General features: G+C 46.7%; 1 protein-coding gene, 1 non-coding gene and 1 pseudogene across 3 annotated transcripts in view; 1 reads left to right on the top strand and 2 right to left on the bottom strand.

Moving 5' to 3' along the window:
• Positions 1-27,146, bottom strand: part of ZNF44 (zinc finger protein 44) — a 90,745-nt gene that overhangs the window by 18,486 nt on the left and 45,113 nt on the right. Inside the window, exons 2-3 of one of the 2 annotated variants that reach the window (XM_074384590.1) lie at positions 24,468-24,653; positions 23,205-23,315 (exon numbers count right to left, since the gene is read on the bottom strand). The exons of the other annotated variant lie outside the window; for it this stretch is intronic. Of the exons in view, the coding sequence (XP_074240691.1) occupies positions 23,205-23,312 (108 nt within the window). The 5' untranslated portion in view covers positions 23,313-23,315; positions 24,468-24,653. The remainder of the gene's footprint in view (positions 1-23,204; positions 23,316-24,467; positions 24,654-27,146) is intronic. 2 annotated transcript variants of the gene reach the window in all.
• On the bottom strand, positions 13,842-13,948 carry LOC120362837 (U6 spliceosomal RNA). Its single transcript, XR_005578638.1, has one exon. It is a non-coding gene; the product is annotated as a U6 spliceosomal RNA (small nuclear RNA).
• Positions 19,507-20,518, top strand: LOC101028152 (ORM1-like protein 1 pseudogene; annotated as a pseudogene).

Here is a 27,146-nt window from a genome sequence, read left to right as displayed (position 1 = left end):
TCTTGTTACCCAGGCTGGAAGGCAATGGCGCGATCTTGGCTCACCGCAGCCTCCGCCTCCTGGGTTCAGGCAATTCTCCTGCCTCAGCCTCCTGAGTAGCTGGGACTACAGGCACGCGCCACCATGCCCAGCTAATTTTTTGTATTTTTAATAGAGACGGGGTTTCACCATTTTGACCAGGATGGTCTCGATCTCTTGACCTCGTGATCCACCCACCTCGGCCTCCCAAAGTGTTGGGATTACAGGTGTGAGCCCCCGCACCCGGCAGGAAGAGTAGAGCCTTTTAAATGCCATGCTCTCTAGGGATATGCAAACACAAAACTGAATTAAAAATGAAAAAATGCAGCCAGGCGCGGTGGCTCAAGCCTGTAATCCCAGCACTTTGGGAGGCTGAGACGGGTGGATCACGAGGTCAAGAGATCGAGACCATCCTGGTCAAAATGGTGAAACCCCGTCTCTACTAAAAATACAAAACATTAGCTGGGCATGTTGGCGCGTGCCTGAAATCCCAGCTACTCAGGAGGCTGAGGCAGGAGTATTGCCTGAACCCAGGAGGCGGAGACTGCGGTGGGCCGAGATCGCGCCATTGCACTCCAGCCTGGGTAACAAGAGCGAAACTCTGTCTCAAAAAAAAGAAAGAAAGAAAGAAAAGAAAAATGCACCCGAGATCTTCAATGCACTCACTTTGTTTCTTGAGATTCTTTTGCACAAAAGGAACACAAAATTCTATTTGGTTCCAGAATTGTCTTGCCTTACATTGTATTTCATTATCAATTTTCATTTTCAAGGCTGAAGAAACTAAAACCCTTCACACTCACATGTTGTATAAAATTACAAAATGCTAAGGGAAACTACAGTTGAAGCACCAAAATAAACAGATAAAGGAATCCAAAGGAAAGAAACACAAATATTCTAAACAGCTAAGCAGCCTGCTTCCCCACAATTCAGAACTGTAAAACCCACCTGCAGCAGGTCATACACCTTAGCAAGCTTGGGGTTCAGACTCTCACCATTAAGGTACCTACAATAGTTCAGTCCCAGATTCAGTTTAAGGTTCTGACCCAAATGAACTCTCAAATTCGTCAATCTTAGATCCAGGAGACAAAAGTCCTAACTTCACAGACTTTCTCAACATGTAAGTATTACACTCTGAATGCAGCAACACTGGGGATTCAAAACTGAAGGGTGGGAGTGCTGGCTCATGTCTGTAATCCCAGCACCTGGGAGGCCAAGATGGGATTCCTTGAGGCCACGAGTTTGAGACCAGCTGGGGCAATATATCAAGACCCTGTCTTTACAAAAAAAAAAAAAAAAAAAAAAATAGCCGAGCATGGAAGCATGTGCCTGCAGTCCTAGCTACTTGGAAGGCTAAGGCAGGTGGATCACTTGAGCCCAGGTGGTCGAGGCTGCAGTGAGCCAAGACTGTGCCACTGAACCCCAGCCTGGGTGACAGAGCAAGACCCTTTCTCAAAACAACAACTACCACCACTCAAATCCAATGTCTAAAAGCAGGCCCAAGGAAACTACAATTACAACCTCAGAAAGTATCATGCTGTTCCCCTCCCCACCACGTACATGTGGATCCCCAGGTTTTCAATGCTGTTTCTGTCAGTACTAAAGGGGTCTTTCCTTGATAGGTGTTAACATAGGACACCTGCTCTCCTTGATAAGAGTATGTAGGACACCTGCAGGGGAGGCACCCTAAGAAGAATCACCTGGGTCTTAATTACTTCCCTTGTCAGAGTCAAAGGTGGCCCTACCTTCCAGTCATTGCCTCAGGCCTCTGCTCAACAGTCATGCAGCTTTGGAACACTTTTGGTATTTTAAACCAGAAAAACCTAGCGTTTGAGGAATTCAGCAAAATCACTCAAACCAAGTATTTACGTTAAGTATAAAGTATCAAAGCAAACTGTAAAACATCATCTAGTTCCACCACAAAACCCACAAATATCTATTCCTTTCGGAAAATGAAGATGTCAAGTTAATTTGAAATAATTTAATCATGTCAAACAATCATTTATCATGGTAAACTATAATCATTAGTCAAACTAATAATTTAATCAATAACTAATTATTAGAAGTAAATTTTTTTTTTGAGATGGTGTCTCACTCTGTCACCCAGATTTGAGTGTAGTGGCACTATCTCGGCTCACTGCAACCTCCACCTCCAGGGCTCAAGCAATCCTCCCACCTCAGCCTCTCAAGTAGCTGGGACCATAGGCACATGACACTACACCTGACTCATTTTATGGTAGAGACAGGGTTCAGCCATGTTGCCCAGGCTGGTCTGGAACTCCTGAGCTCAGGCGATCGACCCGCCCTGGCCTCCCAAAGTGCTGGGATTACAGGCATCAGCCACTAGGCCCAGCCAGAAGTGGTTTTCTAAACAATCGTATTTTAACACACCTGCAAATTCTAAGTCTAAGCGCTGGAACTCCTTTTGAAATCAACCAAAAGAAAAAAATAAGCCTCAGAAGCTTAGAAGAAAAAGAGGTTTAAGTAATACTTAGGCTAGACACAGTGGCTCACGGCTGCAATCCTAACATTTTGGGAGGATCATCTGAGCTAAGGAGTTTGAGACCAGCCTGAACAACATAGACAGACCCCTCTCTACAAAAAATTAGTTGGGAAGAAACAACGCGCTCGCGCGCACGCACGCGCGCGCGCACACACACACACACACACAATTAGCTAGATGCGGTGGTCCCAGCTACTCCTGAGGCTGAAGTGGGAGAATCGCTTCAGCTGGAGAGTTTGAGGCTGCAGTGAGCCTTCATCTCCCCACTGCATTCAAGCCTCAGTGACAAAGTGAGACTCTGTCAAAAAAAAAAAAAAAAAGGTAATACTGGCTTTTTTTTTCCTTCAGAAATTCACCTTTATTGCCTTTTTGGAAATATTTTGTACCATCTTTCACACTCTAGTGAAAAATAACAAGCAGAATGTAATGCTGCCTTCCCCCCGCCGCCCCCCACCCCCCGGGAAATTCACCTTCTTGCCTTTTTGGAAACATTTTTTACCATCTTTCACACTACAGTGACTGAACACATCTTTACATTTACTTAAATACTGACACACAAGTAAATCGACGTTTCCAAGGTGACAAAGCCAGGGAGGCTCAGTGCTGATCTGCAACTAACCTCAAGGACGTATCACCCAGAAAAATTTCCAAAGAGGATCCTCAACATGTAGGATGTCTGTGCGGAGGAGAGATTCTGGGAGGCGACGCACAACCACTGCATACAGCTGACTTCCAGGCTGCAATGTCTGCTTTCCTCTCTCGTAAAATACCCACAAACGACAACAAAATTAAATCTAAAAGACTACTCCTTGGCTCTGTGGCAAATAACTTACTAAAATACAGTAAGTCTTCCCTGAAGGTCGTCTACAGGGTCTTAGAAACTGCGACTTAATGGTGTAACGAAACCTATTTATTTCCTCCTCAACGCTGTAAGAACATTCTAGAACCTAAGGTACGTCGTTTGGCTCACGTTGCGCGAACCCCACACCCGAGGTGGGTATTCTACCCATGACCCTCCCATGGCCCCCCGCACAATCTGGGGGAGACGCGGGGCTGCGCACGCGGGGCTTCCCGGAGAGGGCTCCGGCGCTGGGGCCCAAGTTGCCGCGCAGAGACGTTAGAGGAACCCCGCGGTCCGGACGGCCGACCTATTCCCACCCTGCGGCCAAGCGGACCGAGGGCCGAGCTGCGCCATGGAAGACTCGAGTTCCAGCGCCCGCGGGGAGGCCCGGGTCCTCCACAGCGGGTTCCAGCCGGTTCTGGCCGGTTTCAGGCAGCCCCTCCCCCAGCGTGTTGGGGCCGTGCCCCACAGACTCACCATTTCCTGGACTCTAGGGTGTCCTAGCATCCTCCTTACAGCCGTCCTGGCCAGAGCAGGCAAATCGCGCCACACCCTGCGCTGAGGCGGAGCCACCTCAAGGCTTTCAGAGTAGCCGAGAGCGACAAAGCCGGCGAAGGTTAGACGGCGAAAACAACCCAAACGCACGGGCTGCTGTGCGTCACCCCACGTGATGCCCTGCAGCACGTCTAATTGGATAGTTGCCACGGCCCTGCCCTCAGAACTCCTGATTGGATAGTTCCCTAGGCCCCCTCCCCCCACAGTGCAGAGAGGAGAAATAAGGCAAGTGCCTGAGAGGAGCCAGAGTGGCAGGTTCTTTGCCATTGCCCTTGCCAGCTTGGGCATCCTCCCTGATCCATTCTCCTCCATCAATAAGTTAAATGAGTCAAAGATCCTCAAACCTACTGTTTAAATAAGAAACCAGTAGCATGTGGCCTTGCCAGAGGACACTGGCATTTAAGAACTTGCTCCTGGCTTTCTAGAACTGGCACTGGTGTCTCCCTGTACTAATGGGCCTTTCTTTTTTCTTCCTCTTGGAGAAAAGGGAATTCCATTCTCATTGGCCAAAGGAACCATTCTCATGTCTCAGAGCAGGAGGGGTGGTGCCTAGGCCAGGCCACACGGGAACATGGGGGAAGGTTTGATGTCCTGCAGGGGTCAGGAATTTGGAAAGAAAGGCTGTTGGTGGCATGGCCAAAGTTTCCTCACATCTTTTTTTTTTTTTTTTTTTTTTTTTGAGACAGAGTCTCACTCTTTCGCCAGGTGCCAGGCTGGAGTGCAGTGGCACAATCTCGGCTCACTGCAACCTCTGCCACCTGGGTTCAAGCAATTCTTCCGCCTCAGCCTCCCAAGTAGCTGGGACTACAGGCGCACACCACCACGCCCAGCTAATTTTTGTATTTTTAGTAGAGACGGGGTTTCACCATGTTGGCCAGGATGGTCTCGATCTCCTGACCTCGTGATCCGCCCGCCTCGGCCTCCCAAAGTGCTGGGATTACAGGCTTGAGCCACCGCGCCCGGCCTTTTTTTTTTTTTTTTTTTTTTTTTTTTTTTTTTTTTTGAGACGGAGTTTTGCTCTTGTTACCCAGGCTGGAGTGCAATGGCGCGATCTCGGCTCACCGCAACCTCCGCCTCCTGGGTTCAAGCAATTCTCCTGCCTCAGCCTTCTGAGTAGCTGGGATTACAGGCACGTGCCACCATGCCCAGCTAATTTTTTGTATTTTTAGTAGAGACGGGGTTTCACCATGTTGACTAGGATGGTCTTGATCCGTCGACCTCGTGATCCACCCGCCTCAGCCTCCCAAAGTGCTGGGATTACAGGCTTGAACCACCGCACCCGGCCCAGTTTCCTCACATCTTATCCCTCAGTCTACTCCTTTTCTTTGTTTTTGTTTTTTTGAAAAGGAGTCTTGCTCTGTTGCCCAGGCTAGAGTTCAGTGGCACAATCTTGGCTCACTGCAACCTCCACCTCCTTGATTCAAGTGACTCTCCTGCCTCAGCCTCCCGAGTAGTTGAGATTACAGGTACCCACCACCACACCCAGCTAATTTTTGTATTTTAGTAGAGACGGAGTTTCACCTTGATGGTCAGGCTGATCTCAAACTCCTGACCTCAAATGATCTGCCCACCTCAGCTTCCCAAAGTGCTGGGATTACAGGTGTGAGCCACCATGCCCGACCTGTCTACTCATTTTCAGCCAAAAAATTAAAACACACCAACAAGGGAATACAGCTATTAAATATATAGGGAAAAGGGGAGTTATATGGCAGCAATATTCTATAAAGGAATAAAAAGAGAAGAAAAGGAAACATCTGAATTGGTTCATTTGAGCAGTCTGCTGCACTACCATTTACAAGGAAAACTCCAAGTGACAAACATATTCCCAAGCTTGAGAGTTAGACTCTATCGAAATGGAGCCCAAGAGTCTATCAGTCCCTGGTGATGAGGCAGAGAAATCTAAGGATTTAACTCTGGGAGCTCAACATGCCTTCCTGTTTCCACCTCATGTGGGAACAACCTCTCCTTCAAGATCTTTATTTTTAAAAGCAAGAAACTCTCCCCTGGAGTCAGTTTAAGGTTCTGCCCTAAATAAACTGCTGCCAACTTTATAAACCCTTCCTCTAGGAGACAACCCAAATGAGACGTTCTCTAAGTCTCACCTTTACAGATTTTTATTTTTTTTTAAGATGGAGTCTTGCTCTGTCACCAGGCTGGAGTGCAGCGGCGCAATCTCAGCCCACTGCAAACTCCATCTCTTGGGTTCAAGCAATTCTCCTGCCTCAGCCTCCCAAGTAGCTGGGACTACAGGTGCATGCCACCAGCTAATTTTTGTATTTTTATAGAGATGGGGTTTCACCATGTTGGCTAGGATGGTCTTGATCTCTTGACCTCATGATCCCCCTGCATTAGCCTCCCAAAGTGTTGGAATTACAGGTATAAGCCACTGTGCCCAGCCTTTTTAAAAAAATTTTTTGAGACAGAGTCTTCCTCTGTCACTAGGCTGGAGTACAGTGATATGATCTGGGTTCACTGCAACCTCTGCCTCCCAGGTTTAAGAAATTCTCCTACCTCAGCCTCCCAAGAAGCCGGGATTACAGGTGAGCACCACAATGCCTGGGTAATTTTTGTACTTTTAGTAGACATGGGGTTTCTCCATGTTGGCCAGGCTGGTCTCAAACTCCTGACCTCAGGTGATCCACCTGCCTCGGCCTCCCAAAGTGCAGAGATTCCAGGCACCTTTGGTGTTCTTAAACACACACACAACAAAGCTCCTTCCCCACCCCTCAGTCACAAAGATACCCTCCTACATCTGATACTAACTTTATGTTTGTACTTTTCACCATTTTAGCATATGTTAATTTTCATATATGGTATGAGATAAACATCTCAGTTCATCTTTCTGCAGGTTAATATACAATTGTCCCAGCACCATGTTGAAAATACTTTTCCCATTATCTTAAGGCATCTGTAGAAAATCTATTGACTATAAATTAAGGAGATTATTTCTGGTCTCTCTATTTGTTCTATTGGGCTATGTCTACCATTATATCAGTAAATCTGGCTATCTATTGCCTGCCCTGGTGATGGAGAGCCCCACTCCATTCCACATGATTGCCTTGAAGGTTCCAGAAATGGTGTCAGAGCCAGGAAAAAAATCTCTTTCTTATTATTACTTAATTTACACTGTTATTTATTTATTTATTTTGAGACAGGGTCTCTCTCACTCTGTCACCCAGGCTGGAGTACAGAGGTGCGATCATAGCACACTATAGCTTCAAACTCCTGGGTTCAAGTTATCCTCCTACCTCAGCTTCCCAAGTAGCTGGGACTACAAGCACATGTCAGTATGCCTGGCTAATTTTTTTTTTTTTCTGAGACAAGGTCTCACTCTGTCTCAGAGCATGCACAATCACTACAGTCTCGTCCTGACAGGCTCAAGCAATCCTTCCACCTCAGCTTCCCGAATAGCTGAGACTACAGGGGTGCGCCACTACACCCAACTAATTTTTAAAATTTTCTGTAAACACAGGGTCTCTTCCTGAGACTAGTCTCAAATTCCTGGACTCAAGTGATCCTCCTGCCTTGGCCTCACAAAATGTGGGGACTACAGGCTTAAGTCACCATACACGGACCTCTGGCTATGAGAATTTGGGAAGCACTGCAGCCACAAGTAAATAGTTTATCCACATCTGGATACTCCAAAATCATTGCACCCTAGATACACTGACTGTCTGCCCAACAAGGAGGAGAGTGGGTAACCAATGATGGAAAACACTGCTTTTATGTGCATGACATGAGAAAAATAGTGTCTAATTTACACATTTTAAAAAAGAAGAGAAGGCCAGGCACGGTGGCTCATGCCTGTCATCCCAACACTTTGAGAGGCTGAGGCAGGCAGATCACGAGGTCAGGAGATCAAGACCATCCTGGCTAACATGGTGAAAACTCATCTCTATTAAAAATACAAAAAATTAGCCAGGCATGGTGGCCTGCACCTGTAGTCCTAGCAAATTGGGAGGCTGAGGCAGGAGAATCGCTTGAACCTGGGAGGCAGAGGTTGCAATGAGCCGAGATTGTGCCACGGCACTCCAACCTGGGTGACAGAGCAAGATTTTGTCTCAAAAAAAAAAAAAAAAAAAAAAAAGAAAAGAGAAACACTCTCCAACAGATGAATGAATCTCAACCATTTTTAGCGGGGAATGATCTAGTCCCATGTTTGGGGAATTGTTTAATGAAATAAGGGGAAATGTGCTTACATTTGTTCTTTCCTGTTTATTATTCTCATTCTAATACTGTGTTCATCCCCACCCTGTTGACCTACACAATATTGTTGACCCACCTGGAATGTGGGCCAGACTGAGCTGGTGGTAGGACACTACAACCCACTTAACAGCTGTGTTTATATCATGCTGGCCCCAGAACCCCAGCCTGACCTCCACCACGCATCTCACCCCTCATTCTTTAGACAGGGGAATCAGCGTTTTATCCTGTGCCTTTCATCCTACAGTCCATTCTTCCACCTCCTCTGTGTCATACAGGCATGGGGAGGCAGCCCCTCACCCAGACACCCTCACACACAGGGTGGGTACATGTAGCCAACTGTGCTGAAGGAACAGTCCCAGGGCTGCAGCAGCCTGAAGGACAGCTCCGTCGAGTTCAGGGTGAGTGAGGCAGAGCCCCATCCACTCCCCGGTCTGCTACAAGTCTTTACCTGGTTCCTCCTCAGGTCACCCCACCCAGCCTGATCCCAGTTTTCACTCAGATCCTCCCACCCCCAGGCACATATCCTTGTCTTCACTCAGGTGGCCCCGGCTGGCCTGTGATCCCTTCCCACTGCAGTACCAGGTTCCCACCCTGATCCCCTTACTGGTCCTTGAGCCCAACTTCTGTCTCAGTTGCCTACCAGATGCACCCCCCAGGATGTGGAGGGTGGACTATGAGCCTTGTACCAGCCCCTGTAAGCTGAGCCGGCTTACCCAGGTGGTTCTTTTCTCTAGGTCATTATCTATTTCTTGCCCAAGTCCTGCTCAGGGACCTTGTCCAATCCAGGTCACCAGGTGAGGTCCTTGTCTTCTCAGTGTCCTGATCCCTTTCTTGGTCTAACTCCAGTTCCTTCCTGGTCCCTTACCACACCTTGATCCTCAGGCATCTCAGGACTTAATTTTTTTTTTTTTTAAAGATGGGGTTTCACCATATTGGTCAGGCTGGCCTCGAACTCCTGACCTCAGGTGATCTGCCCGCCTCAGCCTCCCAAAGTGCCGGAATTACAGGCGTGAGTCACCGCGCCCCGCTGGACTTCAGTTTTTTTTTTTTTTTTGAGACGGAGTTTTGCTCTTGTTACCCAGTCTGGAGTGCAATGGCGTGATCTCGGCTCACTGCAACCTCCGCCTCCTGGGTTCAGGCAATTCTCCTGCCTCAGCCTCCTGAGTAGCTGGGATTACAGGCACGTGCCACCATGCCCAGCTAAGTTTTTGTATTTTTGTAGAGACGGGATTTCACCATGTTGACCAGGATGGTCTCCATCTCTTGACCTCATGATCCACCCGCCTCGGCCTCCCAAAGTGCTGGGATTACAGGCTTGAGCCACTGCACCCAGCCTGGACTTCATTTTTTAAAAAAATTTTGAGGGTCTCCCTCTGTTGCTCAGGCTGTGATGACGGCTCACTGCAGCCTTTGACCTGTGGCCTCAAGTGATCCTCCCACTTCGGCCTCCTGCATAGCTACCACAGACATGTGTCACCATGCCTGGCTTTTTTTTTTTTTTTTTTTTTTTTTGAGACGGAGTCTCGCTTTATAGCCCAGGCTGGAATGCAGTGGTGTGATCTCGGCTCACTGCAACCTCTGCCTCCTGGGTCCTGGTTCAAGTAATTCTGCCTCAGCCTACCAAGTAGCTGGGGTTATAGGCACACACGATGATGCCTGGCTAACTTTTGTATTTTTAGTAGTGACAGGGTTTTACCATGTTGGCCAGGCTGGTCTTGAACTGCAGACCTTGTGATCCGCCTTGGCCTCCCAAAGTGCTGGGATTACAGGTGTGAGTCACCGCACCCGGCCTATTTTTTAATATTAATTTTTGTAGAGACAGGGTCTCCCTATGTTTCCCAGGCTGGTCTTGAACTCCTGGCCTCAAGCAATCCTTCAGCCTCAGCCTCCCAAAGTGCTGGGATTACAGGCGTGAACCTGGCCTGCTCCCGCTTGAGGACTTTAACTCATTTCCCAGTTTACCACAAGCTCCTCTCCAACCCACTCCCTCCCACAGACCTCCGCCACACCTAACATCCCTCCTTAGTCACATCATCTCCCAGGCTCTCATCTCTTAACACAGTCATTCCCTAGGTTCACTGGAGGATTATCTAGGTACGTCTGACCCAGTGCTGAACTGCCAGGGCCTGGGCTATAGGTGTAAGGGACTGGATCAGCCCCTTCCCTTTCCCCAAAGCCTGCCCTTCTGCACTCAGCCCTGCCTTGTACCCTTTCTGTGGTTCTCAGGGCTAAACAAAGAAGCAACAACCTCTGTCCCACTGTCAGTGGTTGACTGGGGCCAGGGGATGCTTGGAGCGCCAGTTTACCTTAGGGAAAAACACTGGCCGATACCTGAGCTCCCTGTAACCTTGGGACTTGCAAGTGAGGCCGGCAGAGGTGAGGAGACAGGAGTGACACAACGGGGGGGAGGGTAACCCAGCTTTGCCCATACTCAGCCAGGCGCTTCCACTTGGCAGGACCTGTTCTCCAACTTATCCATCACCACTGAGGTCAACCAGCCCTAGGTGGTGCCTCCAAGCGCAGTGGATGAAGAGCATGAGTTTATTTGGACTATGAAAGGAGGTGAGATAATGGTCCATGCTCTTATGGGGGAACTGATAACTGGAGACAGATTTTTCTTTCCTTTCTTTCCTTTTCCTTTCCCCCCTTCCTTCCTTTTCTTTTCTCTCCCTCCCTCCTTCCTTCCTTCTTCCCTCCCTCCCTTCCTCTTTCCTTTTTTTTCTTCCTCTTTCTTTTCTCTCTCTCCTTTTCTCTCTCTCTCTCTCTCTCTCTCTCTCTTTTGTTAAAACAGGTTCTCACTCTGTAGCCTATAGCCCAGGTTGGAGTGCAGTAGCACTATCTCGGCTCACTGTAGCCTCAACCTCCCGGGCTCAGGCAATCCTCCTACCTTACCCGCTTCCCATTCCCTCCACTAGAAACTAGGATGACAGGCACATACCACCACATCTAGCTATTTTTTTTTTTTTCCACTGGTTGTAGAAACAGGGGTCTCACTATGTTGCCAAGGCTGGTCTCAAATTCCTGGCCTCAAGCAATCCTCCCACCTCAGGCTTCTGAAGTGCTAGGATTATAGGCGTGAGCCACTGCACTGGCCTACAGACACAGTTCTGAGCTTCAAGGCAGAGCATGAGGATGTGGGGTGGAATCTAAGCTGGGAAGATGGGACTTGTACATTCTGGATGCCTCCCTCACATGGGAAAAGGCCCTGAAGGGCTGGGTTGGTCTCCAATACCCTGGGGTGGGGATTGGGAGGACTGAGGGTGGTGTCTAGATCCCAGGAAATCATTTGTGGCTCTGGGGATGGTGTCCAAGACCAGAGGGTGGGATTTAAGGGACCAGGAACAGAATCCAGGCCCTAAGAAGGGTTTTCACTGATTCACTGTGAGGCTTTCCTCCAAGGATCTAGAGAGGGATTTGGGGTCCAGGCCTCTGTCCAGGCCTGAAAGAGGTACCATGTCAGGGTTAGACACAGGAGGTGACCAAAGCCAAATACAATAGGCTTCATACTATATAACTTTTTTGAGACAGGGTCTTGCTCCATCACCCAGGCTGGAGTGCAGTGGTTTGATCATGGTTCACTGCAGCATCAACCTCCCGAGCTCAAGCGATTCTCCCATCTTACCCTTCTGAGTACTTACAACTACAGGCGTGTGCTGCCATGCCCAGCTAATTTTTTAAAAAATTATTTGTAGAGACAGGGGTCTCCCTTTGTTGCCGAGACTGGTCTCAAACTTCTAGGCTAAAGGGATTCTCCTGCCTCAGCCTCCCAAAATGCTGGGATTACAGTTGTGACCCACCCCACCTGGCAGTGACTTTCTTATAAATAGAAAGCCATAGAAACAAAACAGATCAGCTGGAGTCAGAAGTTATGGATGGGGAAAGGAAAAAAAGGAGAAAAAGGAGCATGAGGAAGTTTTTACAGTGATGGGTATGTTCACTATCTTGATTGTAGGGATGGTTCACCTGCATATATATGTGAAACATTAAATTTTGTAGTTTAAATCCAAGTAGTTTATATCTGTTAGTTATATCTCAAGAAAGCTGGAAAAGAATGGAAGGAAGAGAAGAAAAAAGGAAGGAAGAAAAGAAAGAAGGAAAAACCTTAACCTGGCAATCACAAGCAAAAAGAAAATATATATACATTGTGAATGAGCAATGTCTTTTGTGGGAATCTATCCTTCACAATAACAGATCCAGTCATTATTCTTTTTTTTTTTTTTTTTTTGATGGAGTCTTGCTCTGTCACCAGGCTGGAGTACAGCGGTGCAATCACAGCTCACAGCAACCTCCACCTCCCAGGTTCAAGCAATTCCCCTGCTTCAGCCTCTTGAGGTAGCTGTGATTACAGGCACATGCCACCAGGCCCAGCTAGCTTTTTGTATTTAGTAAAGATGGGGTTTCACCATGTTGGCCAGATGGTCTCAACCTCCTGACCTCATGATCCGCCCACCTTGGCCTCCCAAAGTGCTGGGATTACAGGCATGAGCCACCACACTCATTAAGTCATTATTCTTAATATGGGTCCAGAGACTTTTACTGGATCACCACACTGATAAAAATCAGAAAGCTTCTGGGATTATCCCTTAGTAGGATAATAGTTGACTATACTATTGCAGAGTCACACAATGAATAGCATAGCCGCTAAGAACAAGGGTAGTGTATGTGTATGAAACTTTAAGTGGAAATAGCAAGTTGCATGGTAACATGTTGATATGGTTTGGATTTGTGTTCCCACCCAATTTCACGTCCAAATTGCAACCCCCACTGTTGGAGGAGTGGCCTGGTGGGAGGTGATTGGGTCCTGTGGGTGGGCTTCCCCCTTGCTGTTCTAGTGATAGTGAGTGAGTTCTCATGAGATCTGGTTGTTTAAAAGTATGTAGCACCCCTCCATCTCTCTCTTCTTCCTGCTCCAGCCATGTATAATGTGCCTCCTTCCTCTTTGCCTTCCGCCGTGATTGTACATTTCCAGAGGCCTCCCCAGCTGTGCTTCCTGTACAGCTTGCAGAACTGTGAGCCAATTAAACCTCTTTTCTTTATAAATTATCCAGTCTCAAGTAGTTCTGAGAGCAGATTTAGGCAGTTAGGATGGATGGGTCCTTGGTAAAACTCACTTAAACAGAGAAACAGCTGAAAAATCAGGCTGCAGGTACAGATAAGAAAACTTGCACAAACCTCTGGCCCACTAAGATAAAGGAACAAGGCCCAGCACAGAAATGCCTTTGTTCTTTGTGTGAAAGACATGCCTACAGTCACTCTGATAAGGAAGCAAGGCCCAGCATAAAAACACCTTTGTCCTTTGTATAACCAGAGGGCTTCCAGGAAATAGTCTTTTCTCCTTTTGTGGGCATAGACACAGGAGGCTCTGGTGGGTTCCACTGCACACTTTCCTTTCCTTTTCTGAACATACTTTGGACTGTGAGCCAAGCCACTACGCATCATCAACTCGGCCTCTGAGTGGTCCCAGACCAAGGTCCCAGGCTAAACTTTCACTTCAGCTCCCAACTGGTCTTGGGCCAAGGTCCTTGGGCCAAGCTGAGTAGTGCTTTCTCAAACACCAGTAAGCACATTCCTTCCCTTCCCAAGCCATGAAAACCCCTGACCTCAGCCTCATAGTGGGCAATGCATTCCGTACCCCCTCTCTACTGTGGAAAGCTTTCTTCTTTCACTTATTAAACTTTTGCTCCAACCTTACCTTTATGTCCACATCCCTTTTAAAAATATATATATATGGAATGCTTCACAAATTTGCATGTCATCCTTGACCAGGGGCCATGCTAATCTTCTCTGTATCGTTCCAATTTTAGTATATGTGCTGCCTAAGTGAACACTGTGTCCACATCCCTTAATCTTCTTAATGTGAGACAAAGAACTCAGGGTACTAATACAGAAGGGGGACAAGGAAGTGCTGGGAAAAGAAAGGCATGGTCCCTGGTGAGAGCTCTACCCCCAGGCCTGTGCCCATGGACCTAGGTGAGGACAGGTTGTTTTGTTTTCATACCCAAATGCTGCATTTCCCAAGATCACCCTGGCCTGCCATACCCCCAACCTGTGCCTATAAAAACCTCGGGAAGGCCGGGCACGGTGGCTCAAAGCCTGTAATCCCAGCACTTTGGGAGGCCGAGGCAGGTGGATCACGAGGTCAAGAGATCGAGACCATCCTGGTCAACATGGTGAAACCCCGTCTCTACTAAAAATACAAAAAATTATCTGGGCATGGTGGCGCGTGCCTGTAATCCCAGCTACTCAGGAGGCTGAGGCAGGAGAATTGCTTGAACCCAGGAGGCGGAGGTTGCGGTGAGCCAAGATCGTGCCATTGCACTCCAGCCTGGGTAACAAGAGTGAAAACTCCGTCTCAAAAAAAAAAAAAAAAAAAAAAATAGCCGGGCGCGGTGGCTCAAGCCTGTAATCCCAGCACTTTGGGAGGCCGAGGCGGGTGGATCATGAGGTCGAGAGATCGAGACCATCCTGGTCAACACGGCGAAACCCCGTCTCTACTAAAAATACAAAAAAATTAGCTGGGCATGGTGGCACGTGCCTGTAATCCCAGCTACTCAGGAGGCTGAGGCAGGAGAATTGCCTGAACCCAGGAGACGGAGGTTGCGGTGAGCCGAGATCGCGCCATTGCACTCCAGCCTGGGTAACAAGAGTGAAAACTCCGCCTCAAAAAAGAAAAAAAAAAAAAAACCTCGGGACACCAGCCAGGCACAGTGGTTCATGTCTGTAATTCCAACACTTTGGGAGGCTGAGGCAGGCAGATCACCCAAGGTCAGGAGTTCATGACCAGTCTGGCCAACATGGTGAAGCCCTGTCTCTACTAAAAATACAAAACTTAGCTGAGGCAGAATCACTTGAACTGGGAGGAAGAAGTTGCAGAGCTGAGATCACGCCACCGCACTCCAGCCTGGGAAACAGAGCAAGACTCTGTCTCAAAGCAAACAAAAACCCAAGACCGTAGCAGGCATGCAATGCACACAGGCACCTGGATGTCAAGAGGAACACACAGGTAGAAGAAGACACAAGTGGCTGGACATCAAGAGGAACACACCAATTGACACCAGCAGATGCCAGCGGAACAACACAGAGTTTGGCTGGGATGGAGGAGAGGAGGAGAGCCCGGCCACTGGGTGGCCTGACTCTAGCAGAAAACCACCTTCCCACCCCATCTCCCTTCTGGTTCCCTGATCTGCTGAGAGCTACTTCCACTTAATAAAACCTTGCACTCAATTGCCAAGCCCACATGTGATCCAATTCTTCTGGTACACCAAGGCAAGAAATCCCAAAATACAAAAAGCCCTCTGTCCTTGCGATAAGGCAGGGGGTCTAATTGAGCTGACTAACACAAGCTGCCTACAGATGGCTGAACTGAAGGAGCTGTAACATAAGCCCTTCACCCCTAGATGCTGCTGTGGGGTCGGAGCCCCACAACCTGCCTGTCTGCAAACTCCCACTAGAAGTTTGAGCAGTGGGGCACTGAAGAAGTGAGCCACTCCCCCTGTCACATACCCTTTGAGGGCGCTAAAGGAACTTTACCCATTTCAACTGGGAGCTTGTCCAGCATCTTGGAAGGTGAGTGTAAGGAAATGCAGGTCTGCCTCTCTTCCAAAACCCTGTCACCACTCTATTTCCTGCAGGAAAGAGGCTCTGTTTCCCTTCCTGGAGTTTTAAAACTGCTCTGACCGGCCAGTTAAAACCCCCAGACTTCATCTCTTTTCTCTCTCTCAAGGTTTGAAACGGCTCTTATCTCTTCCTTTATAATGTTAAATGTTTTGCTACAGGCTGCAGCTTGTTACTCAGTAAAATAAGTGTTTGGCTCAGCCGCCAAAGATGCAAATCAGACTAACTGTTCCTAGAGGTGCCACCTATGCCTCACCCCAACAGATGCAGACACACACTGCTCAGGGCACCTCTCCTTATCATTTTCTCTCCCAGCTCAGGCACCTGTGCATGCCTGCAGCAGGCAACAGCTGAGCTCAACAGCCATGAAGGGGTGATGGGGAGCAGAGCCATGGCCACTGCTGCCTCTACCTCTGCCTCCAACATCCGGGACATGGGGGATGGGAGAAAAACTGGTGGTACCTGGGACCACACAGGACACTTCTTGCACACCATGCCAACAGAACATTTCTCCCTGGGCCATGGAATTCAACCTGGTCTGAACCAGGGGAAAAAAAATATAAGGATCAGAGGGACCCACTTACACTGAGCAAGGGGTTCTTCTCCCAGGATGGGTCTCCTCCTTTCACCCTTAAACTATTTTTCTCTTTTTCCTTTTCTTTTTTAAAAATTTATTATTATTATTTTTTGAGATAGAGTATCACTCTGTCACCAGGCTGGAGTGCAGTGGAGTGATCTCGGCTCACTGCAACCTCTGCCTCCTGGGTTCAAGTGATTCTCCTGCTTCAGCCTCCTGGTAGGTGGGACTATAGGTACGCACCACCACGCCCAGCTAATTTTTGTATTTTTAGTAGACAGGGGTTTTCACCATGTTGGTCAGGATGGTCTCAATCTCTTAACCTCGTGATCCGCCCTCCTTGGCCTCCCAGAGGAACCACCCCTGCTTGCCGATAACTGTAAATTTGGCAGGGCACATATGAGACTCTCAACAGATACAGCCTCTGAAATAACCTTTTCAGTCCCAAACTCCATTCTGGGCTTAAGGCTGAGGCCCTAGAAAGAAAAACCAGGTCAGAGGGATCCAAAGCCAGGCAACAGCCACAGTGTAAATGGGAAGGACTGATTCCTGCTGAATGAACACCCCAAACCCATGGAAGGAGGCCATGCTTCATGGCATAAACAGGCTGAGGGAACTCAAAGGTTACCAACAGCAGGAAAAAATGAAGGCATAGGCAAGAGCGGTTAATTCCTATTTTCCAGGTTTTCCCTGCTTCATGGGTACATACTGCATCAGTACCGATGGCCAGCATCTGCCAAGGTCACTGGGACTCAGGGATAAGAAGTGGAAGGGAAGGGAGGATGCTGTCTTTCTCTCTCCATCAAACCCTGAGTATTCACTGAAAGAAGGAAGGGAATTAGGGACACCTCTATTCCCTGTCTTTTAGAATGAGCAAACAGTTCTCTTCACCAACCCCTGCTTATACTCCTCTGGAGTGTATCCTGAACCACTGGGCCTGCTTTGACCCTCTGAATCTGGGGAGGGGGGCGGAATGCCCTACAGTCCTTTGTACAAAGGTTTGGCCAAATTATAAAGGATTGGCTGGGCCTCAGGAAGGAACGATTCATTTCAATACTATCCAGCAGTTGGAACTTTTCTGCAGATGTGAGGACAGATGGTCTGAGGCCCCATAGGTGCAGGCTTTCTATACCTTGCAAGGCAATCCAGATCTTTGCCCACAGTGCAGGATTGATCCAGCCTTCCTGTTCGCCATCTCAGGGAAGGCTACAAGGGGCAAGCCCAGGGAATTAAAGACATGAGTCCCAGACGCACCCCAAGCAGAGAAGCCAGCTCCCTCAACCCCTGCTCCTCTGGGTCTACTCCGACCTCCCTATCCAGCTCCAGCCTCTCACTTGCCCCCTCCTAGAAATCCTCGCTGTAAACATGCCCCAGTCTCACTCTTGTCCCTCCAACAGATGCCGAGTTAACTTGGGCTCAGTAAGTTCCAAGTCCCCTTCTCCCTACAGGACTTAAAGCAAATCAAGGGGGATCTTGGCAAGTTTTCAGATGACCCTAATAGATATAGAGGCTTTCCAGAACTTCACTCAGATATTTGAACTCTCCTGGGAAGACATTATGTTACTCCTGAATCAGACCCTGATGGACACTGAGAAGCAGGCCACTCTGCAGGTAGCAGAGAGGTGTGGGGATGAGCCTTGTATCACACATAGCATCAGGGAAGAGGATGAATATTATCCAACTAGAAGAGAATCAGTACCAGTGAATGACCCTAAATAGGATCCCACTGATGAGATGGAAGACTGCAAAAGGAGACACTTTTAGGTGTGCATAATGGAGGACTTTCGTGGGAATGAGACCAAGCCTCTCAATTGTACTATGTTATACATGATCGACCAGGAATTTGATGAAAATCCCACTGCCTTCCTGGAAAGGCTAAGAGAGGCCTTGGTAAAGCACACCTCCCTATCTCCTGATTCAGTCACTGGACAACTAATCCTAAAGGACAAATTTCTTACTCAGGCAGCTCTTGACATCAAGAGGAAGTTAGACACAGGCCCCGGGACCAGATAGTACATTAGGGGACCTCCTGAAAGTGGCCACCTCAGTTTTTCACAACAGAGAAAGGGAAACACAAGAAAGAGGCAAAAGCTTTAATAGCCACCGTGCAAGCACACAAACCCCAGAATTCCCAGGGTACACCTGTTAACTCCTAAACATATGGCAAGAATAGTTATCTGTCTTCTAAAATTTAACCGCTCCCATACAAGGTTCAATTTCTTTCACCAGGTTGAAACAGCTCAGGGTACAATGTTGTTGTTAGTATATCTCACTTCTTATCTCTGTACTCTTTGGCACTACATTTTTTCCTTGTATAATACACATGTTTAACCAATGCATACTAAACCTTATAAAACTTGTTTTATTTTCCTCTTATGCTTAGAAGCCATCTAACTCCAAACAGGCAACCGGAGCCTCGGATGAATGGCTCCCCTTTGCTAAGAACCCTTAGATAGACCTCTGGAAGGAATCTAACTACTATTATCCCCAAAACAATGCCCCCTGTCAGCAGGAAGTAGCCTAAGACTGACTGTCATCCATATTCTAATGGGAGTTATATGTACCTCTTCACAGGGGGAAATGGTACAAGAGAGGGGCAGGGAAGTGCTGGGAAGGGAAGGGTGGAACCCCATGCTGGTCCCTAATGAGGGCTCAACCCCTGAGTCTGTCCCCATGGACCTGGGTAAGGACAGGCCTTTCTGTTTTTGTGCTCAAATGCTGCATTTCCCAAGACCACCATGGCCTGCCACATCCCCATCCTGTGCCTATAAAAACCCTGAGACCCTAGTGGGCATGCACACAAGCAGCTGGACGTCAAGAGGAACACACAGGCAGAAGAAGACACAAACGGCTGGACATCAAGAGGAACACAGTGGGGGAGAAGCACACCAACAGGCACTGGCAGATACCAACAGACCATCCACCGGTGGAAGGACGCAGTTAGGCTGGGGCAGTCGGAGGAGAGCCTGGCCACTGGGCGGCCTGACTCTAGGGGAAAACCACCTTCCCACCCCATCTCCCTTCTGGTTCCCTCATCTGCTGAGAGCTACTTTCACTCAGTAAAACCTTACACTTGGCCAGGCATGATGGCTCATGCCTGTAATCCCAGCAGTTTGGGAGGCGGAGGCAGAGGTGGCGGATTGCCTAGAGTTCATGACCAGCCTGGGCGACGTGGTGAAACCCTATCTCTAGTAAAAATACGAAAAAAAGGCCCGGGCTGAGAGCGTCAATCTGCAGCCGTAGCCGCGGGGCTGGACCTGCAGCGAGCCGGCGGCGCGGAGTAGGGCTGCGGAGCAAACATGAATGTTGGAGTCGCCCACTGTGAAGTGAATCCAAATACCCGTGTCATGAACAGTCGGGGTATGTGGCTGACATATGCATTGGGAGTTGGCTTGCTTCATATTGTCTTACTCAGCATTCCCTTCTTCAGTGTTCCTGTTGCTTGGACTTTAACAAATATTATACATAATCTGGGGATGTATGTATTTTTGCATGCAGTGAAAGGAACACCTTTTGAAACTCCTGACCAGGGTAAAGCAAGACTCCTAACTCATTGGGAACAACTGGACTATGGAGTACAGTTTACATCTTCACGGAAGTTTTTCACAATTTCTCCAATAATTCTATATTTTCTGGCAAGTTTCTATACGAAGTATGATTCAACTCACTTCATCCTAAACACAGCTTCTCTCCTGAGTGTGCTAATTCCCAAAATGCCACAACTACATGGTGTTCGGATCTTTGGAATTAATAAGTATTGACATTTTTTGAAACTGAACAAAAATTTTTATAGCTACTGAATTTCTTATAAGGAAGGAGTGGTTAGTAAACTGCACTGTTTCTGTGATAATGTGAAATGACAGGTATTTATGTTGGAGAGCCAATGGCTGGTCCTTCAAGTGCTGTTTTGAAGTGCAGATTTCTGTTAAATGATGCCTCTCTTTAATACATGTGGTATCTGAAGAGAGGCTTTATAAGCAGGCTGGGCAGGCCCAGCTTATAAGTTAAAGGGCAACACAGTGAAGATGTAGTAGATAAATTCAAGGAAATAAGAATTTGTAAGATACTAGGACCAGCATAACTTATAATGAATGGGAATTGTGTTAAGAAAAGAGCATTTTCAATCATTCAGTTATGGTTAAAGCAGACTTACATGTAAACCAGAATCATCTCTATATAGGTTTATTAAAGATTGTTTTTATTACCATACATATTTCTCTTGTTTTATGTAAGAGTATTATATATCCTCTTGTTTTATACAAGCCAGTTCCTACTTATGAGGGTACTTTTTTGGTTTTGCTGGCTCAATATTGTGTATTGATCGATGAGGTCATTTTTACATTTATTACATTACAGAGTTCATGGAGGTTCACCTTCATGACTGATTGGTGATAGAAGATAGCCAAGCATTTTACAAGCAGCCTCAGAGTCAGTGTTCTAATTTTGGAACAAAGTGGGTTTTACTGCTTTTCCAGACACAAGGCTGCTAAACCAATTGAGAAAATAATTTATTTCAAGCAACTGAAAAGTATATGGTAATTTAAAGGTATCTGCTTATTTGCTTGAACAATTTAGTTGGCAAAGTCTGTTATCATTTGGAAAAGGAAATATAAAAGGAACAACCGTATGGCCAACCTCTGGTCTGGCAGAAACTGCTTCTCTAGCAATAGTACCAAAGTAAGTAACAGTCTTTTTTTGGCAGGTCTGCGGTAAAAGATAACATTTTCTTTTCTTAGTCCTGCTCCTGCTCTCAACCCCCACATTTTGTCCATTAATATTTTGTCTTTGAATACATGGGTCTTAGTATAGATAGCTCAAAATGGTAACTGTCTTCAGAACAGCAACCACATTGAATTCTTGTGACTTAGGAAAGCTTCCTATAGTTGCTGACATTAACTACAAGAAATAACTATATACTACTTTAAGAAGTAAACATTCAAAAACAATCCCATAAAATTCAGATGTGATGAAATTTAAAAATTCAGTAACATTTATAAACAAAATTGAATGAAAAGAGTTATAGATCAAGTTAAACATCAATCTGTGTCAGTAAACTGACTTCTGGGGGTAATGATCATTGTTTTGTATTTCAAAAGTATTGAGTTTAGAAATCAGTTGTATGATACTACCTTTGTATATTTGTCTTTTCCCATGTATTTTTAAATAACTGGCATCTATAATAAAATTTTTCCTTGGTGTAAGATTATTTGAAAAGCTCTCCAAATTTAGTCATCAAAATTAAAGTGACATTTTTCAAGTTTTTGAGCAACTGAATTTATAAAATTAAAGTAACAAAAAACAAACAACAACAACAACAACAAAAATACAAAAAAAAAAAAATTAGCCAGGCGTGGCAGCGTGTGCCTGTAGTCCCAGCTGCTGGGGAGGCTGAGGCAGAATAATTGCTTGAACCCAGGAGGCGGAGCTTACAGTGAGCCAAGGTCCTGCCACTGCACTCCGGCCTGGGTGACAGAGTGAGACTCCATCTCAAAAAACAAACAAACAAACAAGAAAATAAAAAAATCTTACATTCATTCTCCAAGCCCACATGTGGTCTGATTCTTCTGGTACGCCAAGGCAAGAAAGCCCTGGATACAGAAAGCCCTCTGTCCTTGCAATAAGGCAGGGGGTCTTATTGAACTAACACAAGCTGCCTACAGACAGCTAAACTGAAAGAGCTGTAACATATGCTTTCTAGGGCTTCAGCTGTAAACACACACCCCTAGATGCTGCCTTGGGGTTGAGCCCCACAACCTGCCCAGCGTCTTGCAGGCTTGTCCTTCTGCAGCCCTCAGAGGTAGACAGCCTTGGTCCCCTGAGCCTTCTTCTTTGGTTATACTTCGCCACTCACCCTGGAACCAGGTGGCATCTTCTGGACCCAGGCTTTCAAATAACCTTCATATGCTAATGACTCAGAATTCTACCCAGATCTTTCTCCCAAGCTCCACAATCCCAGGTCCAACAGCTACTGAACACCTCCCTTTGTCTGAAATATATCATGGACAAACACAAAACATAACCCTTCTCTTCCCTCCAGTCATCTCCCCTGAGACTTCCTCCTCTGAGTGAGAGGCAGCGCCCAGGATCTCTGAACAATAGGACCCATCCTTAACTCTCCTCAATCCTTCACTCCATCAGAAACTCTAGAGGAGCTACTTCTGCCTGTGTAACTCCTACTCAGGCTTCAGGATTGAATTGGAGCATCAGCCCTCCAGAGAAACCTCCCATAGACTCTCAGACTAAACTGGGAACCCACCCCACCAGCATATGCTCTCAGACCTACACAGCCTTCTCTACTGCATGGAAGAATCAAAATAGATTCTTCAGGTTTGTGTCTAGACTCCACTAAATAATGGGAATGGTGGGGCCTTTCCATACCCTCCCTCCCAGCTCCAAAAACAGTTTGTCTACTTTTTATTTTTATTTATTATTATTATTATTTTTTGAGACAGAGTTTTGCTCTTGTTACCCAGGCTGCAGTGCAATGACGCGATCTCGGCTCACCGCAACCTCCGCCTCCTGGGTTCAAGCAATTCTCCTGCCTCAGCCTCCCGAGTAGCTGGGATTACAGGCACGAGCCACCATGCCCAGCTAATTTTTGTATTTTTAGTAGAGATGGGATTTCACCATGTTGACCAGGATGGTCTCGATCTCTTGACCTCATGATCCACCCGCCTCGGCCTCCCAAAGTGCTGGGATTACAGGCTTGAGCCACCACACCCGGCCCTACTGCTTCTCATTATGGGAATGACCACTTATAAGAACTGCCTAGAAGGAGAGCCCCTTGGCGTGGCAACCAAGCGCTCGAACCTAAGGCACACACAGTGGGACCGAGAGGCTCCGAAGGGAACTGAAGTCAGCATGCGCACAGACAAGCAGCAAAGGGAGCGTACCTGCCAATCAGGCTGTACTGGCCAGAGACAGCTGGACAGGAGGAGGAAAGGGTTTCCCACCTCCGCTGAGATCCAGGCCAGTCTGCAGTTCACAGGGTGGATATCCATTACCTGCCACACAAGGCCAATGGGAAAGTCACAACAAATACCAAAATGTCATGCTTCAAAGGCCCCTTACATGACAATTTTATAACCATATGAAATTAAACCTACTCGCCCATTAGAAATACACTACAAGGCGGTTGCAGTGGCCCTCGTCTGTAATCCCAGCACCATGGGAGGCCGAAGCGCAAGAATCGGCTAAGGCCAGGAGTTGGAAACCTGGGCCAGATGTCAAAACCCCACTTTTACACAAAAAATTTTTTAAATTAACCAGGTATCAGGGTGCACGCCCTTAGTCTCAGCAAGGTGGGAAAATTGCTTGAGCCCAAGAATTTGAGGCTGCAGTTAAGCTATGATCACACCACTACACTCGAGCCTGGGTGACAAAGTAGTGTGATCATAGCTCCAGCAAAGCATAGCAGCAAATTGACTCCTTCACCAGTTAGATTTTTTTTTTTTTTGAGCCCAAGTCTCGCTCTGCTGCTTAGGCTGGAGTGCAGCTGTGCGATCTCGGCTCACTGCAACCTCAGCCTCACGGGTTCAAGCAATTCTCCGGCCTCAGCCTCCAGAGTAGCTGGAACTAAATACAGGTGCATGCCACCATGCCTGGCTACTTTTTTGTCTTTTTACTGGAGACGGGGTTTCACTGTGTTAGCCAGGATGGTCTCGATCTCCTGACCTCGTGATCCATGCACCTTGGCCTCCCAAAGTGCTGAGATTACAGGCATGAGCCACCACTCCCGGTCCCTTCACCAGTTTTAATAATTTCCAGTTTTGTCTTCAGTTTCCTGAGCAAACAATGCTATCATCTCCAATTACGTTTGCTTATTCCATCCCATTCTTCATATTGATTTTTTGTGACATTAAGTAACAGACTACTATAATGATAGATGACTGGGGTAAATAGACATACTTGCTTTTTGTTAGTTTCTGTTCCTCCTTCCAATGGGAAACAAACTTCTGACTCAAAAAAAAAAAAAAAAAAAAAAAAAAAAAAAAAAAAAAAACCTTTTTAAATAACAAAAAGAGGCAGGGCGCAGTGGCTCATGCCTGTAATCCCAGCACTTTGAGAGGCTGAGGTTGGTCACTTGAAGTCAGGAATTTGAGACTAGCCTGACCAACATGGTGAAAGCCCATCTCTACTACAAATACAGAAATTACCCGGATGTGGTGGCCGATGCCTATAATCCCAGCTCGGGAGGCTGAGGCAGGAGTATGCTTGAGCCTGGGAGGTGTAAGTTGCAGTGGGCAGAAATCTGGAGGCAGGAGAATTGCTTGAGGCGGAGGTTAGAGTGAGCTATCGAACCACTGCACCATTCCAGCCTGGACAACAGAGTGAGCAGCCATCTTAAAAAAAAAAAAAAGAAAAAGAAACAAACAAATACGCTTCAATAAACTCAAAGATTCAAGACACTACAAAATAAAAAGAAAAAAAATTATCAACTGATTTTTAAAAAAGACTACCTATTTAACTTATAAACTTTTGTGTAAAGAAAATTTACAAAATAATTTCACCTTTGTTTTTTGTTCCTGAATGTAAGAAGCGGGAAACCATAGTCCAGAGCCACTGATAAAGACAACAGTTATTTTTTTTTTTTTTTTTTTTGAGACGGAGTTTCACTCTTGTTACCCAGGCTGGAGTGCAATGGCACGATCTCGGCTCACCGCAACCTCCACCTCCTGGGTTCAGGCAATTCTCCTGCCTCAGCCTCCTGAGTAGCTGGGATTACAGGCACGCACCACCATGCCCAGCTAATTTTTTGTATTTTTAGTAGAGACGGGGTTTCACCATGTTGAACAGGATGGTCTCGATCTCTTGACCTTGTGATCCACCCGCCTCGGCCTCCCAAAGTGCTGGGATTACAGGCTTGAGCCACCGAGCCCGGCTTTTTAACAGTTATTTTTTTAAAAAGAGATGGGGTCAGGCTAGGCATGGTAGCTCACACCACTAATTCCAGGACTTTGGGAGGTGAAGGCGGGTGGATCACAAGGTCAGGAGTTCGAGATCAGCCTGGTCAACCTGGTGAAATCCTGTCTCTACTAAAAAGTACAAACATTAGCCAGGCGTGGTGGTGTACTCCTGTAATCCCAGCTACTCAGGAGGGTGAAGCAGGAGAATCACTTGAACCCAGGAGGCGGACGTTGTGGTGAGCCAAGATTGCACCACTGCACCCCAGCCTAAGTGACAGAGTGAGACTCTGTTTCAAAAAAAAAGAGAGAGACAGGTTTCACTATGTTGCCCAGGCTAGTCTTGAACTCCTGGCCTCAAGCAATCCTCCCACCTCAGCCTCCCAAAGTGCTGGAATTACAGATGTGTGCCACCACGCCTGGCCAATAGTTATAAATTGTATAACATTTCTGTGTAACTGTATAACATTCACATTTGATGATGTGAATTTTCTGGAGCACTATACAGGAGTTAATTTGGATTGGATTTTCCCAAATTACTACATCTTAGGATTTCTCTCCAGTGAATATTGGGATAAGAAGACTTCAATCCACCAAAGTTGTGTTTGTGTGTGTGTGTATATATATACACCTAAGTATCATCAGAAAACACTCATACTTGTCCACAAATAGATGCTGCACATAGCATTAGTGCCATCCTCAGAGATTTATATATATTTGCAAGAAACATACTTTTTTTTTTTTTTTTTGAGACGGAGTTTCGCTCCTGTTACCCAGGCTGGAGTGCAATGGCGCGATCTCGGCTCACCGCAACCTCCGCCTCCTGGGCTCAGGCAATTCTCCTGCCTCAGCCTCCTAAGTAGCTGGGATTACAGGCACGCACCACCATGCCCAGCTAACTTTTTGTATTTTTAGTAGAGACGGGGTTTCACCTTGTTGACCAGGATGGTCTCGATCTCTCGACCTTGTGATCCACCCGCCTCGGCCTCCCAAAGTGCTGGGATTACAGGCTTGAGCCACCGCGCCCGGCAAGAAACATACTTTTAAGTCAATGGTATATTATCATGGATACAGGATATGCTTACTCCATAATCAGGAAATTCACTCCTTCACCAGTTTTAATAATTTCCAGTTGTTTTGTCCTCAGTTTCCTGAGCAGACGATGCTATCATCTCCAACTACGTTATTTCCTTTTTCTACCCCATTCTTCATATTTATCATTGTTTAGTGAAGCTAACTGACTACTGTAATGATAAATGACTAGGGTAAAATATATTTGGTTTTTACCCTTTTTCTTTATTTTTTTATTTTCTACCCTTTTTATTTCTTTTTTACCAAATGGAATCTTTTTCTTAGGTTCCATTCTTCCTTTCAATGGGAAGCCTCTCCCACACTTACCATGCTCTGCTATAAACATACCTTAACCAAGAATCCTATATCCAGCAAAGCACATGTTCAATGTTCAATACAGAAGACAAAACAGATTTTCCCCATTGTGTATATATATATATGTACACACACACATATATATATGTGTATACACAACACACACACAAACACACACACACACACACACACACACACACACACACACACACAGAGAATTTGTTCTTACCTTACACGCCCTACAAAAAAGATCAAAGGAAGTTGTTTTTAAAATTTATTTTTGCAGCTGGGCGCGGTGGCGCAAGCCTGTAATCCCAGCACTTTGGGAGGCTGAGGCAGGTGGATCACGAGGTCAAGAGATCGAGACCATCCTGGTCAACATGGTGAAACCCTGTCTCTACTAAAAATACAAAAAATTAGCTGGGCATGGTAGCACGTGCCTGTAATCCCAGCTACTCAGGAGGCTGAGGCAGGAGAATTGCCTGAACCCAGGAGGTGGAGGTTGTGGTGAGCCGAGATCGCGCCATTGCACTCCAGCCTGGGTAA

This window comes from Saimiri boliviensis, chromosome 14 (genome assembly GCF_048565385.1).
Source record: "Saimiri boliviensis isolate mSaiBol1 chromosome 14, mSaiBol1.pri, whole genome shotgun sequence".
Taxonomy (NCBI): domain Eukaryota; kingdom Metazoa; phylum Chordata; class Mammalia; order Primates; family Cebidae; genus Saimiri; species Saimiri boliviensis.
This window is presented reverse-complemented; position numbering and strand designations above follow the sequence as displayed.